The 17,549-nt window shown below is 40.5% G+C and overlaps 2 protein-coding genes across 5 annotated transcripts; both read right to left on the minus strand.

The window, feature by feature from the left end:
- Nucleotides 1-936: 936 nt before the first annotated feature.
- Nucleotides 937-4,132, minus strand: LOC118263032 (dual specificity protein kinase TTK). The gene is made up of 6 exons (XM_035574787.2): nt 3,067-4,132; nt 2,687-2,832; nt 2,306-2,466; nt 1,861-2,078; nt 1,596-1,743; nt 937-1,263 (listed from the first exon to the last, which is right to left on the minus strand). The coding sequence occupies exons 1-6, from the start codon at nt 3,952-3,954 to the stop codon at nt 1,067-1,069; spliced, it is 1,758 nt and encodes a 585-aa protein (XP_035430680.2). The 5' UTR covers nt 3,955-4,132; the 3' UTR covers nt 937-1,066.
- Nucleotides 4,133-5,635: 1,503 nt separating this feature from the next.
- Nucleotides 5,636-17,399, minus strand: LOC118262757 (histone-lysine N-methyltransferase EHMT1). 4 transcript variants are annotated; one of them, XM_050697389.1, is made up of 19 exons: nt 16,174-17,399; nt 15,342-15,608; nt 15,068-15,124; nt 14,919-14,999; nt 14,400-14,521; nt 14,009-14,232; nt 13,522-13,730; nt 13,102-13,304; nt 12,655-12,825; nt 12,150-12,364; nt 11,530-11,687; nt 10,920-11,081; nt 10,313-10,376; nt 8,087-8,220; nt 7,394-7,538; nt 6,927-7,085; nt 6,595-6,831; nt 6,148-6,332; nt 5,636-5,867 (listed from the first exon to the last, which is right to left on the minus strand). In XM_050697389.1, the coding sequence occupies exons 1-19, from the start codon at nt 16,944-16,946 to the stop codon at nt 5,756-5,758; spliced, it is 3,678 nt and encodes a 1,225-aa protein (XP_050553346.1). In that variant the 5' UTR covers nt 16,947-17,399; the 3' UTR covers nt 5,636-5,755. The 4 variants fall into 4 exon arrangements, with proteins under 4 accessions (XP_050553346.1, XP_050553347.1, XP_050553349.1 ...); XM_050697390.1 differs by having other exon boundaries at nt 14,919-14,996; nt 16,174-17,398; XM_050697392.1 differs by lacking the exon at nt 15,068-15,124 and having other exon boundaries at nt 14,919-14,996.
- Nucleotides 17,400-17,549: the final 150 nt, after the last annotated feature.

Genomic DNA, 17,549 nt, shown 5'->3' on the forward strand with positions numbered 1-17,549 from the left:
GTGTTGCATAGCATTAGAGTAATTCGAAGTAAAAGTATCAGCTGATGTCAGTGCGTCGCCGTGTCGGAAGTATGTGCTTGTGTTCGTAGTCGAGCAAGTCGTGCCGCACGCGTCGCATGTCGTGACGCTACTTGTGTAGTCGCTCCGTACCTCGTGTATGCGTAGTAAGGGTTAGAATTCCTTTTCTCTGATGCGAGAGCAGAGAAATACGAAGCTGCCAGTCTCTACGACTTGATGTCAGTGTTGTTGTCTAGTTACACGCGTTTTATATTCCGTAATTCTCTTTGAATTTTCATGTCGATCTTATTGCATTTGATAACAATCAATAATTTGCTAGATAGTGTTATAAGCTAAATTTTATAAATCTTATTTTATTATTCATTTATTAACTTGTGCTAAGATGCTATTTATTTTTTGTATCCTCTAACAATTTTATCTTTTCAATAAATATTTATTCCCAAAGTAAATTGTTTGTTTTCAAATAAAAGTCGTGCTCCATTATACAGTCCATTATTCGTGTAATAAATTATCTGTAATACATTATTTGTTCTTATCATACAAGTTTCACACATATTTATAAACTCTTCAATACAGTTACAGCAACAATATTCCTAATTATATTAATTTTGTTATTTTCATAAAGCCGAAATATAAAATAATTAAGTCATCTATAGTGTCAGTATAATCAAATTATTTTTACATATTTACAATCATGTTTTAGTACAATATTATTCGAGGCTGATATTGTCACGTTACCTTAGCTAAACTTCATACTGCACTCACACAACAGACAATGTATTATATTTACAATATTACTGTATTGCTATGAATTATGATAGAAGCTAATATTTTTCAAATTACATATATCCATGCCTAAATTACGGGCGAAGCCGAGAACAAAGCATAATATCCATATTGGAAGAATTATTTTGTTAAAACGAGATCTACTTCTATGAGTTAGTATTATCACTAAAGTCACACAATGTGACCAATAGTATCTTAATTTCTTTCATATTGTTTCAATTTAGTATGTCTTTAGTCTTTACACAAAAATGGCAGTATGTTGCTACAGTTGCGCTCTCTGTAGTAGTCTGAATTCGTTTGGCGTGACGTGCGGCTGCAGTTTGTCCAGCAATGGTTGCGGCAGCGTGCCCCGCGCCGGCTGCAAGTACGGGATGGACAGCAGCTCGCGCACCGAGGGCCGCGCGCGCGCGTTGTACGTCAGGCACCACTTCAGCGCCGCGATCAGTGATGAAGGGAGGTCTGCAGGAATAAATAAGAGAATGTTAGACTGAGTGTGCTATAAAACTATGAGTAGGCTAGTAACTAAAAAAACTAAAAGGTATACCCCCCACCCCAGGAAGATAACTAGTTCAAATAAATCGAAATAAGAATATTTGAAGAAAGTACCACACAAGATGAGTGAGTGAACCTGCTCTAATAGCAGACATGCATTGCATTGGACTTTTACATAACTGACAAAAAGCGCGTAATCAATAAACATGCATACTTCTTTGTGGAATAAAAGGTGTAATGTTATGTAAGACCCATGTTTTAACTGTGTGATGTAGTATGTGTAGTGATGTGTAACTTACGCTCCACGGGCGGATAGTCGATGCGATGGTTGGGGTCGAGTATGGCGGCCAGCTTGGCGAGGTTGGGGATGTGGCCGAACGGGGTGCGCCCGTACACCATGCTGTACAGGATGCAGCCCAGCGACCACACGTCCGATCGGAATGAGATCTACAACAACAATAATGTAAAAGTTAACAAAAAATGTATCTAGAGCAAGTGTTAGCAAAGTAAGATTAGTAAGTATGTAATGATACTGGAGCCATCTAAATAATTGATATTTATTACCTTGATGGGAGCACTGCCTTCGCCATTAGCGACGCCATACCCGCCGGCGCCGCCCATGAGCGCCTCGGGGCTGATGTAGGAGTAGGTCCCCGTGGCCTGCGAGCGCACGACTGAGGTCGCGTCGCTACTGATGGCTGATGCAATACCAAAGTCTATCAGCTTCAGCCTCCCACACACTAGCAGGAAATTCGCGGGTTTTAAGTCTGCGTGGATTACACCTGTGAACACAAATGACAGTAAAGGAATATATTACATAAAATAATAAACTTCATCAAACATTATCCAGCCAAAGAAAATAATACAGTATACACATCTGCCTTACAAAATTATTAGATGTAAAGTTAAGTGTGAGAAATAAAGATGGGAAATAAGTTTAGCAAACTAGAGAGAGAACTAAAGGTTAGCACTCTTGAAACTAATAATGACAGTAAATAACATGACTGACCATGTTCATGTATGTAATGTACAGCATGCAGCATTTCCTCCCAGTAGTGCAGCACGAGCGCGGGCGGGAGACCAGCGCCGCGCGCCTTCAGGAACGACGACAGGTCTGTCTCGCCCACCTCCAACACCATGCGCAGGAACTGGTTGGTGCGGTCATACTCACTGCAATGGACAAAAGTATATTTTTTAAGGATGCTATTGTCTAACTTGGATGATTTAAACTTAATAATACAAATAATAAAGAGAAATATCTAATTTATTGTAGTCATTCTAAAGTTCTGTTTAATAGTAGTCAACTCTGTTCTGTAAGTTTAGACAGTATTTTTAAGAATAGAGAGGAATTTTATAGGAGGAACAAATAAAATAAAATAGTATAACTCACTAATCAAAGAGCCTGATGACTCTGTCAGAGTTCTGCAGTTCTCTCAACAGCCGCACCTCGTTGATGTAGCCCTGTGCCAGCTCATGGTCGGTGGCCAGGTACACACACTTCACGGCATACTCACATGAGGTGCCCACCTCTAACACCTGCAGCAAGCAACACACATAAATATCACTTGTTATGGTAACACCTTGCACTTACTGACACACTTGCAACACTTAACATGGAATTTATCATAAGGCAAAGGTTTATAAGCAATAGCTTTCTTCAGTCTTATTGGAAAAAGTTTGTCTCTGCTAGTAGGACTAACAGAATATTCTACAATCTAATTAGTAAAAATAATATAGTATAGTACAGGCAAGAGTTAAGATAATACTTACTTTATACACTTCACTAGATCCTCCAGTGCCCAGTTTTTTAATGAACATGTACTTCTTATCCTTTATACTGGTTGTTTTAAATAATATCTTTGAACTGTTGTTCACCACTCCCTGTGGGTATGATGGTGTCGCCACATATGAGGCAGGCATCGCCTTCCTGTTCAGTGGTGTCTCAGGTACTGGTGCAGGTGCAGGGGTTGGCTCTGGCCGGGGTGGTGGGCACAGCGGCTCATCCTTAGGATTTTGTGAAAACAACTCCACTCTCACTCTATCTCTGTTCTGTATGGCAGCTTTCTGTGGAGTTTTCTTATGACTTGGTTTAGATCCCGGGGTAAATCGTCTGATACCTGACTTTATCTTAGGAGTTGCAGATTTTTGCTTCTGAGCACTAGTTGGTACTTTCTTCTCTGGAGTCTTTTTAACACATGAACTTTGTATTCGTGAATTATTGTTGCTCTGTGGCATTAATACACTACGCTTCTTAGCTTCTGAAGTCGGAAAAATATTTGTACTTTTGTTTTTGTGAGCACTTTGTGTATTGATATTGTTTTCTTTGGCTGGATATGTTTGATGTGGCACCCAATTATCGTTTGCGTTCTCTTTGTCGTGATCGTTGTAACTGAATTTCTTTTCTGAAGCAAAAGCTTTTATATCTTTTGGTTTAGGCTTTACATTGGGTGTGAAAAAGTCTTTGTTTATTTTCTTGGCAGGGGACGGTTTTTTAGCCACAGTTTCACCGAAAGAGTTATCACTATCGTCGCCTGATGAAAAGCTAGCGTCTGGACTATCTGCGGCATTCTTGAAAGGCATCAAGTTGGCCAGCAGCGCCGACATTGGCATCGGCGCAAACTTGATGCTGTTAGATGTTGATTCCGTGTTACCACTCATGTTTACCAACGTTTAATACATTTGTTGGGTAAGTCTGTACGTAAGTCACCACTTCTAACGAATATTTAACTTAGTTTTGTGTACAAATTGTATTATTTTAAACTTATTTACGTTCTAAAGTTTAACTTTTAAAACTCGCGTTTCAGCCGTTGAACTTTTATTTGAACTTTGACAGTTGTTTACAAACTTGACGTTTAGCTCTGGGTTGCCATTTTAATTTAATTGAATTTATTGATGGACTTACTAAAATGTTTTAGTCGATTTTATTATAACACGCGACTTCCTATTAGTAAAATATTTTAGAAGATTACCGAAATTCTCTTGTCTGCTCAAAGTTAGTCCTTACGGTCAAGTTCGATACCTATTTAATTTAATGCTTCTCTATAATAATATACAATATTTCCTTTTGGCTTGGCCATAGTCGCCAACCTTGGCCATGGTCGCTAAGCTTGGCCTTGGCTGCCAAGCTTGGCCATAGTCGCCAAACTTGGCCATGGTCGCCAAGCTTTGCCACAGTCGCCAAACTTGGCCATGGTCGCCAAGCTTGGCATTGGACGCCAAGCTTGGCCATGGTCGCCAAGCTTGGCCATAGTCGCCAAACTTGGCCATGGTCGCCAAGCTTGGCCATAGTCGCCAAACTTGGCCATGGTTGCCAAGCTTGGCCATGGTCGCCAAGCTTGGCAATGGTCGCCGAGCTTGGCCATAGTCGCCAAACTTGGCCAAAGTCGCCAAACTTGGCATTGGTCGCCAAGCTTGGCCATGGTCGCCAAGCTTGGCCATAGTCGAATCAAGCTTGGCATTGGTCGCCAAACTTGGCCATGGTCGCCAAGCTTGGCCATAGTCGCCAAGCTTGGCATTGGTCGCCAAACTTGGCCATGGTCGCCAAGCTTGGCCATAGTCGCCAAGCTTGGCATTGGTCGACGATAAAAGTTCGATACCTATTTAATTTAATGCTTCTCTATAATAATATACAATATTTCCTTTTGGCAGAAATAAGGTGTCGCGGACTTTTTTGTAGAAATCATTAAGACAAACCAGATTGCCATACATTGTTTTCAATTTTAAGCAACTGTTTGGGCAGCGCATTTATATTATTCTGTTTTATGAGCTACTAGCAAACCCGGCGAACTCCGTTTCGCCACCAATGTGTGTTTTACCGCTTTTCTTTTGAATTTTCTTTACTATAAACCTCACGGAGTCCGAGACCTTTCCAACGAATGCAAAACCGTGGAAATCGGTTCGTGCGTTCTGGAGTTATAGCGTCAGGAAGGAAAACCCGACTTATTTTTATATTATAGATTACTGTCCGACTTGCTAGACAAAAGTTGTGATTGCTCGGTTAGTTTAAAAATAATTTAGAGCCTATAGCACTTAGGAATAATGTAGCTCTCTACCAGTGAAAATTTTTAGTATTGGATCATTAGTTCCAGAGATTATCCCCTACATACAAACTTACAAATTTTCCCTCTTTATAATATTAGTATAGATGACTTATTTCGGATTTGGCTATTTAGGTTGTTTGTATTTGGTGAAAATAAATACAAAATATGGGGAAAATAAACAAAAATTACCAAATTAGATCGACTTCATATTTAACACCGACGTCTTACCAACATCTGGGTATTATGTTATGTATATTTTGTTGTTACATAATATTATTGTATGCAATTAAAACAAGGAATATAATTAATTCATAGTTTAATATTATTCAGTACATGATTACAGATCACTGTTTATTCATTACAATCAATAAATATCCAATATGTATAGTAAATCATTTTAAAAATATCACTTTACGGGTTTACGAAGACTCCGTATCTTCAGATTTAGTAGGATACCTGCAGTCTACACTTCCACATTCACATTTCATCCATTTGGATTTTACAGACCAGAATTTATCTCCATAGTCAAACCTGTCAACAAAAAACAAGAAACATTTAAATAACATATCTACGAATATACATATAAGCTAAAATTACTATTTCGGGCTCTGCCAACATACTTTTCACCAGATAGTCTTGTGTGCGGAACTGTAAAATGAACTTTGGATGGGACAAAAGCAGACTCTGTGTTATTAATTTTTTCAAAAGTTGTACTTGTGACTTCTCAACTTGCAAGATAGTCAATTTAGTTTCATTAGACGATATGCCCGCGCTGTGGTTTTACGTAATTTATTTAGTGTTAGCGACTAACGTGAGTTCCTCGCCCTGCTGTATGTCGGCGGTGGCGAAGAGCGCGACGGTGGGCAGGCGCAGGTCGCGCGTGTCGGTGAAGACGCGGACGGGCGCGAGGTTGGGCCGGCAGCTGTGGTTCACGAACCGCGCCGCGCTGCCGAACTGCGCCGCGTCCACGCACAGCTGCGTCTTGTCAGAGCATTGCTGGTGGACATTAAACAATGTTGGTTAAAAATTGATTGATTTTTGGATAATTTTAAATATAGAATCTACTTTTTATGGCATAGGGCTACTAACGAGCAGATAATCACGTGATGGTAAGCAATCAGCGCCGCCCAAGGATGCCAAAGGACTTACAAGTGCCGTTGGGGGAGGGAAGTTCGACACGACGGAAGTGTTATTTTTTTGTGTGAGGTCGTGGTATCTATCATTAGTCGCTGTAACCTTTGTGTGACAGACTACATACCTCTAGTAGATCCGACTTGACGTCGAGTGCGAACATGTACTGGTCGGCGGCGCGCGTGTCGGCCTGCGGCAGCGGCAGCAGCTCCCCGACGTAGAGCGCGACCGGAGCCCCGCGCGGCACGGCCTGCCGCGCGCGGAGCCCCCAGCCGCGGGGCTCCGGGCAGCGGAACACTTCCACGCGGACACACACCGACCCCGCCGCCGCCGCGCGACTCACTATACTGTTGCCACAACGACGCTGTACAAACAGAAAAAAGATAAATTATATTACTATAAACACTTGCTAGAAGAGAATGGAAAAAGGCAACTTCATCGTAAGTAAGTTGGACTGACCAAGTTGCAGTGGCAGGTCTGGTTGCACTCGAACAGCATGGGCGGGTCGTGGTAGGGGAAGGCGGCCTGCAGGCGCCCGCGGCTGTACCAGCTGCGCACGCCCAGCGCTGCGCACGCGCACGACATCGACGTGCACTCGCCCTCCGTGCACTGACAGCCCTGGGGGAAGGAATAACAAATACGTGGAAATCTATTATTAGATGCTACAAGCTCAATAAGAGAAATTATATTTCTCTTTCTATCTACTCTTCTGTTAATCAATAATCTGGCAGTTTTAATAACCTTTTTATAGTCATACATTAATTTGTGTTACCATTATTCAATTTACTTAAGTTGGTTGCTGCTAAAAATGTATTCATCAATACATCTAGCATTCTAGACTAAGCTCATTATAAACTCTCATATCATAATTTGACTACAACCTAAAATAACACATATTCCTTTAACAATAGAGTATATGTCCCAACCTGCAGGGTGTCGATAGTGTTGTCTACGTGGACGGGTACGGGCATGACGTGTCGCGTGACGTACGTGAAGTCGTCCGGCAGCGGCGCCTCGTCCACCTCGTTCACGCACGGGATCGGGAACGGCTCGCGGCCGTTCGATATGTCGCTGGAATATATAATACAGAATTAGATGTGTTTAAATGGCAATTTAAACGGTATTGGAATGTGGACTGTTATATTTTTAAATTGAAAGTACAATAGAAATAGAAAAACATGGTAAATATCCCGTATCGAGTTCTAATACTAGTGAAAGTACAAAAGTCCATAAGTAAAAAATTACAGCCTTTCAAAATACATGTATGACTGATACCTTTATGTCATAGATAGTGGTAAGCAGAAAGTATAGCGCACCATCAAATACGATTCCAACTCAAATATCATCTAATTTAGTTTTATTATTTCCCGAGTTGGTGCGGTAGCTGGGCAACTAGCTGCCGTGCAACGTGTCGCGGGTTCGATTCCCGCTCGGAATAACTCTTTGTGTGATTTATAGATCGTTGTTCCGGGTCTGGGTGTCATGTCTATGTGAAATTGTATGTTTGTAAACGCACCCACAACACAGGAGAAAATCCTAAAGTGGGGCAACGTTAAAAAAGAATAAGTTTAAGTCTTATTCAATCAATAATAATATTTAGTATTAATGTGGGTACACACCTGGAGAGTAGTTTGTACCGCGGCAGGTTGTCCTGGACGGCGATGGTCATCTGCATGTGCAGCGAGACGACGGTCTGGCACTGGCCCGCGCACACCTCCACCGGCAGCTCGCCCGCCGCGTTCTCTATGTCCGTCTGGTAAACACAGCATTTAATATGTATCATTAGACACTATCGCTCGAATACTCAAACGCTACTCAATTTTAAGTTGTACTTAAATATCGTGCTATCTCTGTCATTTTATAAAGAATTGATAGTGACAGAACTACATTTGAGAGTGTCTTAAAATTAAGTAGCGTTTGAGTATTCGGGCGTAAGATGTTTAGTTGAGTAACGCAAAGGTACCGGTTACCGACCGGCCTCCTCTATCCGACCATTTTAGTTTATTTACGCTAATTTGTGTATTTATCGCGCGAAAGTCTTGAAATACGCCTTATTCAATACATTAATTCATCATTCACCTTCAGTCAAAACTTGGGTTTGTGGGGTTAACGCACATTCCGACTGTCCTGCGAAATATAAAAAAGGTGCAGTTTGCGTAAATTTTCATGCGAAAAAAACATAAATCAGTGAAATAAAAGATCTCGATTTTGACGATGATCACTCGGGTAAACTAAGAATGTATTTACTTTATCTGATTTATTGGTTCATTGAGTCCTTATAATTTTAATATGCATACAGAAATTCCATGTTTTTATAGATTTATCGATAAATTAATGTTGGACGGAATAAGGAGCCCTACAAAATGACGACGTACCGAATACCGACCAAATTGGTCGGTAAACGGAATTTTAAGGTTTATGAATGACACTAATTTTCTGTAACGTGGGTTGTTTTAGGAGTGTTTTGTGATTAGTTTCTTATTCTTAAAGCTATCCTTAGATATTAGACCGGTATCCGACCTATGCTAACTATAGTGGATTCTTTGTAATTTACGTTTTAAATTGACATATTTCCGATATATTTACGATTCCTTCACAAAGACTTGCTAGAAGTAAACCTTTATATTTTATGTTTATTTCGAAGAATTTCATGAATACGATATTGTTACAACTTAATAAGTAATAGTAGAGTAGAAAGTAACTAAAAAAATGGTATAAATTTCAGTTAAGACGTTTTATTATACAAATACAGGTTTGGTCGTAGTCTGGATACGATTTGTTTCCCTGTCCCTTGTTCCGACTAACTAAGGGAATATAGGTTTTGGTGTTTTTTTTAAATTACATGATAAGCACATCATCGGTAAGTCATCGGGATGAACGACAAAAACGTTAGTAATAGGTATAGTACTTGCACGTAATACCTACGACACATAATGTTCCGAAAATAACTACGGAGGTTTATTGTACCTACAACCTACAAGTAGTAAAGTAAATAAAATAAGTACCTACCATATGTACGATACATAGTATGTAATGTATAGGTAGATACATAGAAAAGTTTAGTCACGAATTTACCTAATTACGTATCTTAACAATAGGTATCTACCTATAGGTACTTAAAGACCATTCGCATTTAACCAATACGAACAATTTCTTTATTAGGCATAATAAATTAAGATCCACATGATGTTGGTAAATCTTATGCTGAAATACTAGGAAACTTAATTAAAAAATAAATAACTACCTACACGGTAGGTTGAAAATTAGACGTCACGTTGTATGTTCTCTGCTTACATCTCCGAGTGTTAAAAAACGTAATGTTATGTTAAATTTTAAAATTCATTATCGTAATTTCAGTATCGAATCCAAAAACAATGCGTGAATAGTTTTAGAAAGATAGTTGTTTTACGAATTTCTACTCTACTGCTAAGACATAGAGTTGATTTTACAATGTGCGTTTGGGTCGGACGGATTCAGGTTCCTGAGGAGTCGGTATCACGGACATCTGTCGGCAGTCGGTCGGTATACGGGGACTTTAGTATTTTTCCAAGCGTAAGAGTTTAAATCGAAATATAGGTACAAAATAGTAGTAAAAGGGCAAAATAATGAACATATTTCTAATTCATAGTTAATATACTTTCGGAAAAGCATTTTTTATTATACGATCTTGTATATTTTGTTTATCTTTTGGAGGATTTTGTTCGCCGCGCCGATCACCGGTCGGTATTCGGTGCATTTGCGTTATTCTAGAGATTAATAGTACGTTGTAAAGAACTATACTGTACAAGGTACGACGATAAACATAAATTAAAAACGTATTATTTGTAATGAAGTTAGGTACTCACCCGTGCTCCGCGAGCTAGTAACATAACCACGCAGGCATAGTGACCTTGTCTCGCAGCTATGTGTCTGAAATATATATGAATTACGTAAGATATCAACGATAGAAAGCAAAATTACAATAAGGGTCCGTGCGCACAGATCGGCTCGGAGAGCATCGGCGCGCATTTTTCATTTCACATACGCTTGGAGTTAGTCATAGTGGAGTCGCCAACTATTTCACATAGACTGGCTGGAAGCGCTTTTTATTTCATACCAACCGCCTTTAAGCATTTTTAATGACAAAAACAGTGCACATTAAAAAATTAACATTAATTAAAACTCTGTTTCCAACGTGATAAAAATTTCATCTTCCCTCTGAGCCGGTCTGTGTGAATATACTCTACTAGCTACTTCCGCGCGGTTTCACCCGCTCTGCTTGGCTCCTATTGGTCATAGCGTGATGTTTTATAGCCTATAGCCTTCCTTGATAAATGCACTACACAACACAAAAATAATTATTCAAATCGGACCAGTAGTTCTGGAGATTAGCGCGTTCAAACAAACAAACAAACAAACAAACAAACAAACAAACTCTTCAGCCTTATAATATTAGTATAGATATGTACGTACAGCGGCGTGTCCCCGTGCGCGTTGAGTGTGTGTGCGAGGTCCGCATGGTCGTTGAGTAGTGCCCGCAGCGCGGCGGCGGCGCCGGCCAGCGCGCACCAGTGCACGGCGCCGTTGCCCTCGCTGTCGCACCCACCCGCCGCCGCGCCCGCAGACAGCAGGAGGCTGTGGGACATTAATACAATATGTCAATTCTCTTGCCCCCTAATGGTAATAAACATGAACATAAAAGATAATTCTCTAAGGGTCACTCACTCCACAGCGAAACGCACACATTACTTCTGAGATTTTAAAAAGGCGCGCGCATTCGTCCGATTTCGCGCGTCTGCGCGCGAACAACGCTTCAACTCTGCGCTAGTATAAATTGACCCTTACGATGTGGAGTTAAGGTTGAATTTGTTATGTTCAGTTTTGGAAAGACGCTTCGATGCGCTTCGACTCTACGCTAGTATAAATTGACCCTACAGAAGGACGGAAACAAACTGAGAGATTAGTCACAGTTATTCAAAAATCCAAACACAAAATTCAATTTACTGAAAAATACAAAATATCTATATGACAAAACTAAAATGAATGTTAAGAACCTATTGAAGAACAAAGTTGGAGTACTCACTTGACGGCCTGACTATGGTTGTTCTCAGCGGCCCAGACGAGTGGCGTCCAGCCCCCGTGGTCCCGGGCGTCGACGTCGGCTCGCTCCAGCAGTAGCGGGATGACGCCCACCAGCCCGTGCTGGGCCGCTATGTGGAGGCATGTCATACCGTCCGGACCCTACAGGACACGGTACATGAGTTTATTTAACAGACAAAGAAGTAATCTTTCATGATTGATAATGTGTACTGACGACGCACATCAAAATAGTCCAATGTGTTGTATCTTTACCAATTTAGTAATGAAATCTAAAATGTATTGAAAGTTGGTACAGTAGATTATTGTACCTTAATTAAAAGGCAGGTCAAAATAGTCAAAAGATTCTAAAACAACCTGATAAAGTAAAGAATATAAAAACATAAAAATCCACAAAATAGGTACTAAACGATACTACATCGAGCTGCGGACTACATTGCGGGTTTACAGGGGCTCCGGTTCGACAAGCAAGAGTAGGAACGGGGTGGTTTTTAGTCAGTAGGAGTCTTACACTCCCGCTCGCCTCGCCCAGGGCGGGAGAAGTCATTGGATGATCCCCCCCCCCCCCTTAAAAAAACCGTAATTATTATTAGTTTCAATACTCACGGGCACGTTGACATCGCACCCAGCGGCTACGAGATACCGGATGACCTTGATGAGGTCCTCCTCCTTGGTCCTCACACTGTCCTCCCCTTCATCCATCTTGTCCTCTCCTTTGTCCTGTCTGTCACTCTCCTCCATTTTGTCAGCATCCTGTTCTGGCTCCTCAGACTTGGAGCGCTTGTTGCCTTTCTTCTTCTTGGTTGGTTTCTCAACGAGTGCTAAATTAAATTAAATCAATAAGATTTATTCTATTATTATTTCTAAAACAGAACAATATTAAACATTTTTTATTTTACACTAATATGCTAGTATAACATCCTTCAAGGATTTTGCTATATGTAGAAGCAACAAAATACGAGTTAGTCATGGAGATATTTTTTTTTAATTTACACATTAAGTTCATAATTATGAAGCAAAATTATCTAGTTATATCAAAAAACTACAAAAGTTAGTTAAAAATGAGTTAGAAATAATGTATAATGAGTATGTGTGGCAGTAGCGGACGTACCGAGTATGGCGAGCATGAGCGGCGTGCGTTGTTGTGTGTCGGTGAGGTCGAGGCGTGCGCCGGCGCAGTGCAGCAGGTACAGCGCGCCCGCGCGGCCCGCCCGCGCCGCCGCGTGCATGCAGCCCCCGCCCGACTGCCCAGGCACCGGCTTGTTCAGGCTCGCACTCGACACTGCACACATAACACATTCGATCCTTGTTATGTCCAATGATAGGGCATTCATTCTTAATCTTGAATATTTATATTATCATTTATCAGACATCAGTAACAATTTGTGACAATTCGAGGTCCAGTCGGGCCTTCTGTACAGAAGAGGATCAGGATCCTTCTATACTGCCCAAACCCCTTCTTATTCTATTAAATAAATTGAGCTTAACTACGACTAATTGCTTATAAACTTTTGCACTTGTAACGTTCACATTACGACACTCAATAACAGGTCCTTACCAATCTTAGGTATAAGTTGTTGTACAGTGTCTCCCCTGAGGATGGCGTCACAGAGTGGTTGTGGCGACTTGTTGGGCGCCTGCGCCGCTTGCTCGCAGATCTGCTTCAGGTCCACCGGCGGCGAGGGGAGCAGGTCCGCCGGTATCACCGGACCTGACTCCGGCCTCGGCTCCCGAACGGAGAACGAGAGGTATGCTGGAGTGCTGGTGGAGGAGGTCAAGTTATTATTATCACCATCAACAGCCCGTGGCAATATACTACTAGAGTCCTCTACATATAATAAGAGAAGTTATATTTTTTTACAGAGTTTTGTTTTATTCACTATTGGGACAAATAGACGTACCTATGTACAAAGAAAACTTAATAAGAGATAGGCAAGAACCAACACTGAAAGCTGGCATTACTTCCAACCTGACGTACCACTGTTCCCTCTGGTCGGGCAAGAAGATCCGTTTGTTGCTGCACTTCATGTCGACCTGGACCTTGACGCAGCTGTCGTTGGCAGTCTTCCAGCGGTAGGAAGAGATCCCGCAGTGCGGACAGCCTGGAGGCACCTGCTTCGTGTCGTTGTAAGGCAAGCCACAGTCCAGGTGGAACAAGTGACCTGATGAACACTGGTAGAAGATGCCCTGCAGGACAGATATAAATGTGTCAAAATGCGAAAGCACAGGTAGACGCAAAAGCTTTAACAACAGTTTTTTAGACGCGAAAATATTCATTTCTTTTGTGATGTGAACCCTAAGACTATGTAGTTATACACACATTATCATACTTTCTGCCTTGTTGGACTAAATCAGCTAGCATAGCCCAGCTAACAGACATCTCTAGCCACAAATTTAAATGTTGGCTGTTCACCACCTTCACAATTACACTTCTGGAAATTTAGTTAAATAGATGACAACATTACCTGAGTGCAGAATAGTCCGCAGGCAGGGCAGCACATGTGCTTGGCGAGCTGCGCGGCGTGCAAGCTGCAGGCCAGGAAGTATGGAGCCCTAGGGCCGGCGCGCACCATCGGAGCCAGCCCGCTAGGGTTGCCACTACTCACTAGGCTGCGTTGGCGACGAGCGCTGTGGGAACACCCCACGCGCACTCCGTCTACCAACTCTATCGCTTGGCAGAATATTGGCTCTGTCAGAGAGAAATAAGGGATCATTTTACTTGTAACATCAGAGGCAGTTCAGGCAAGACAGGGTCATTATTGAATCATTAAAGGCTAAATGATCCGTTCTTATACTAAACTAGTGAAATGTGGGTGTTTTATTTCATAATTCTCATCAAAAGGATGGACATGTTACCGGTAAGTTCTTCAGGCGCAGCGTACACGTTGCTAGGCGTCTCACAGAAGCAGGCCGCTATTATCTTGGTCTCGTCGGTCGGGCAAGCGGCTTCAGAACCTTCGTCCGCGGCGGCTGGATTACTGAGTAAAGAAATTCCAATAAAACAAGTGGACTAGAATATTACAAGATCTGCCTCTTGTAATATTCTAGTCTACACTATAACTTTTAGCTAAAGATTTGTAGGATTTTATAGTATACGTAGTAAGAAGAAATAGTAGAGACTGGGCTGCTAAGGACCCTTACTGCTTAAGCTATCAATATAATGTATAAGCTTCTTAAAACTGTAGTCCCATTACACTTTAAAATGCAGATAATTTAGCTTGATAAACAGTTTTGACATATCAAAAGATCCTATGTCAATGGTGTATTTACAAAAATGCTTTATTATTCTGTTGTATTGATTCTAATTGCAAGTAAACTGTGCGATGTACAACAAAAAATCCTTAGAAGAAAATGGTAACTATTAAAGGTAAGTACCTTATATCTTCAACTTCAACATCGGAATGAGGTTCCTCACCACCAGATGACCGGTGCCGCCTCCTCTTACGATGACTCCTGGAGATTAAAATGAGCAAATTATTTCAAAGTCTTAAAAACAAGTTAAAGGTGGAAGAACATAGTCTCACCTTTCACTGTCTTCCACGTAATTGTGCTTCGACCGTTTGGACGAGCGCCGCGGGGACCTGGCGTCAAATTTATTTCTTTATCATTTAGAAATTTAAGGCTCTACTTTATTATTTTTTTATTTGTCAAAAATATTAATGTAACAAAGTGGGGAGGACTTTTTTTACTATGTTAATTTTATTTTTATCTGATCGCCAGGGGTATATTTACATTTAATGTATAATCACACTTTTCTCTATAATTGTTTCTAAAAATTAACCATATTATAAAACTCACTTATGTTCATCTTCCCCGACAGGAGATGATCGATCACTGTCATTGAATCCAATAGAGGAGCACAGTCTGGTAGACCGCCTCGGCCTGTTCTTGGCGGCTACTTCGACAGAGCAGCGGAAGTCACTGTCAGCGTCACTGGAGTCATCGTGCTCCATCATCTTGCTGAGGAATATTGCATCCTCCACTTCCTCGTCCTCTTCTAACTCATCCGCTTCTCCTACTCCTTCTTCTTCTCCTTCTGCCGCTTCATCCTCATCCTCTTCCCCTCTACGTAATTAGAACATATTTGTTAGTAAGATAAAAATAAGTGTTTATTTCAATTTCATAGGGCAATTGGATTCAAATTATTGGATATAAACTTTTAAGCAAATAATTGCTTGTTTTAGGAGAAGATTAGAAATATTACAACAAATAATTAACAATAATGTAACTATTAAATGATATATCTTAAAAAAATACTTTAAGTAGGTATGCCATAAGATTTTGTCACTCAATGTATTTGGGGCTAAATACATTTTTGGATTCTGTCATTTTTGTCAAAGTTAGTTTTAATAAGAACTTGCTTAAAATAATTAGTAAAATGTAATTGTTTAGTTGTAGTGGTTGCTTCAAAGTTGGTATAATGTTAATTTATTGTATGAACTTGATATACTATATGAAACTTGATATGAATGGATTGGTTTATAGAAAACAAACATAAACACATGGAATCATAATCTAGACATGGCTGATTGTCTCCTAAGAGGTAAGTGTAGAAATAGTTTTTATAATTGACAATGACATTACTACAAACACACAGTTCTAGGTAAACATAATATCTGGCAATATATACCTGTTTTCATTCCCACTCTCCTCTGCTTCATCTGGGCTGATAGCCTTCAGGCCCAGCTCACAAAGGTGCTTCAGCTTCATCACAGTATTCTGACTTTGGCTATCATCATCTTCTCCCAACTCCATCTCCTCCTCCACTTCTACCTCTGGTTCCTTCTTCTTCTCTACCTCTATTGCCAAAGGACGAACTGACCTCCGTGTCCTCACTCCCTCCTCAGGAGACTTCTCATTTATTCCTAGACGCGCATTGTTCTGAGATTCCAATCCCATTCGTAATTCTTCATTGGCAAGAATCTTAGCTGTAGGTTTTATCCTGCGAGACAATCTTTGAGGAGCTTGCTGGGTTTCATATGATTTCTCCTTTCTAGCAATAGCATTGGCTAGGACGTTGTCAGAGTCCTTGCTGCGCCGCCGCGTCGACCGCTTGGGCGCGGTGTGTGAGCTGTCAGACTCATCGTTCTCTGATGTTGTCTGTGTGCCAGACTTGTTCTTCTTAGGAGATGTGTCGCTGTCGCACACCCACTCCCACTTACCGCGCGTCCTACTGGACCGGCGCGGCGCCTCCTCCTGCTTCTCCTCGTTAGTTACTATCTTCATGTTGCTACTCTTGGCACTGTTTTTCTCCGACCGAAACGTTAGAACAATACGCGGCTTTGGTTCCTCGTCACCTTTCTCCGATCGTTTTGCATCTATCTTGTCTAGCGTCACTGTTAGATTATCAGTTGATTGTTTGTCTACTTTTTTCTTAATAGGAGAGTCTTCATCTGTATTCATGGTGCTTCAAGGCTATCGATCAAGTTCTCAAGGCTTCAGCTCTTTCACTTTAGTTGTAGTTATTTACACTACACTTATACTTATGTACTATTCAAATAGTATCGTAATTATTAGAAATATCATTAAAAACTTAAGTAATACGAAAAGCAATTAAGAAGTAAACAATAAAAATAATGAAGCAAAAATGCTTTTGATTTTGATCACACAGGTGCCATAGTAGAGGTGGTTATTGTTACTATTTGATCATTCATTAGAAAGTAAATTTAATTATCGTATTAATGCGCAAGATGCCCATAATATACAATAAATATATAAAATAGGATTTAGCTATTTTCTTTATACAGATTTTATTGACATTTGACTGACACCTGTCTTTTTAGTTGTAAACTTGAAACCAAAAAGCACAGAATCACAAAGTACTATACAATTATTATTTTAAATGTTTTTAATTTATTTTTATTTGTTTCTGTTTTAAATTATAGTGAATTGTACGTATTCATGATAATATAATTAGTTTTATAGTAATAAAGAGAAAAGTCCACCGAGTAATTTGTCTTTGATCTTTCGATTAGGTCTGCCAAAATTGACATGTGTTGTCAGTTG

The sequence above is a fragment of the Spodoptera frugiperda genome, chromosome 12 (genome assembly GCF_023101765.2).
Source record: "Spodoptera frugiperda isolate SF20-4 chromosome 12, AGI-APGP_CSIRO_Sfru_2.0, whole genome shotgun sequence".
Lineage (NCBI taxonomy): Eukaryota > Metazoa > Arthropoda > Insecta > Lepidoptera > Noctuidae > Spodoptera > Spodoptera frugiperda.

Coding starts and splice junctions, on each gene's coding strand:
- LOC118263032 (XM_035574787.2), bottom strand. CDS start 3,954: ATGAGTGGTAACACGGAATCAACATCTAACAGCATCAAGTTTGCGCCG. Junction 1,744..1,860: donor AAGGCAGTGCTCCCATCAAG/GTAATAAATATC, acceptor TTGTTGTTGTAG/ATCTCATTCCGATCGGACGT. Junction 1,264..1,595: donor CGACTATCCGCCCGTGGAGC/GTAAGTTACACA, acceptor TTATTCCTGCAG/ACCTCCCTTCATCACTGATC.
- LOC118262757 (XM_050697389.1), bottom strand. CDS start 16,946: ATGAATACAGATGAAGACTCTCCTATTAAGAAAAAAGTAGACAAACAA. Junction 7,539..8,086: donor CGGTACAAACTACTCTCCAG/GTGTGTACCCAC, acceptor TATATATTCCAG/CGACATATCGAACGGCCGCG. Junction 6,832..6,926: donor AGACCTGCCACTGCAACTTG/GTCAGTCCAACT, acceptor CTGTTTGTACAG/CGTCGTTGTGGCAACAGTAT.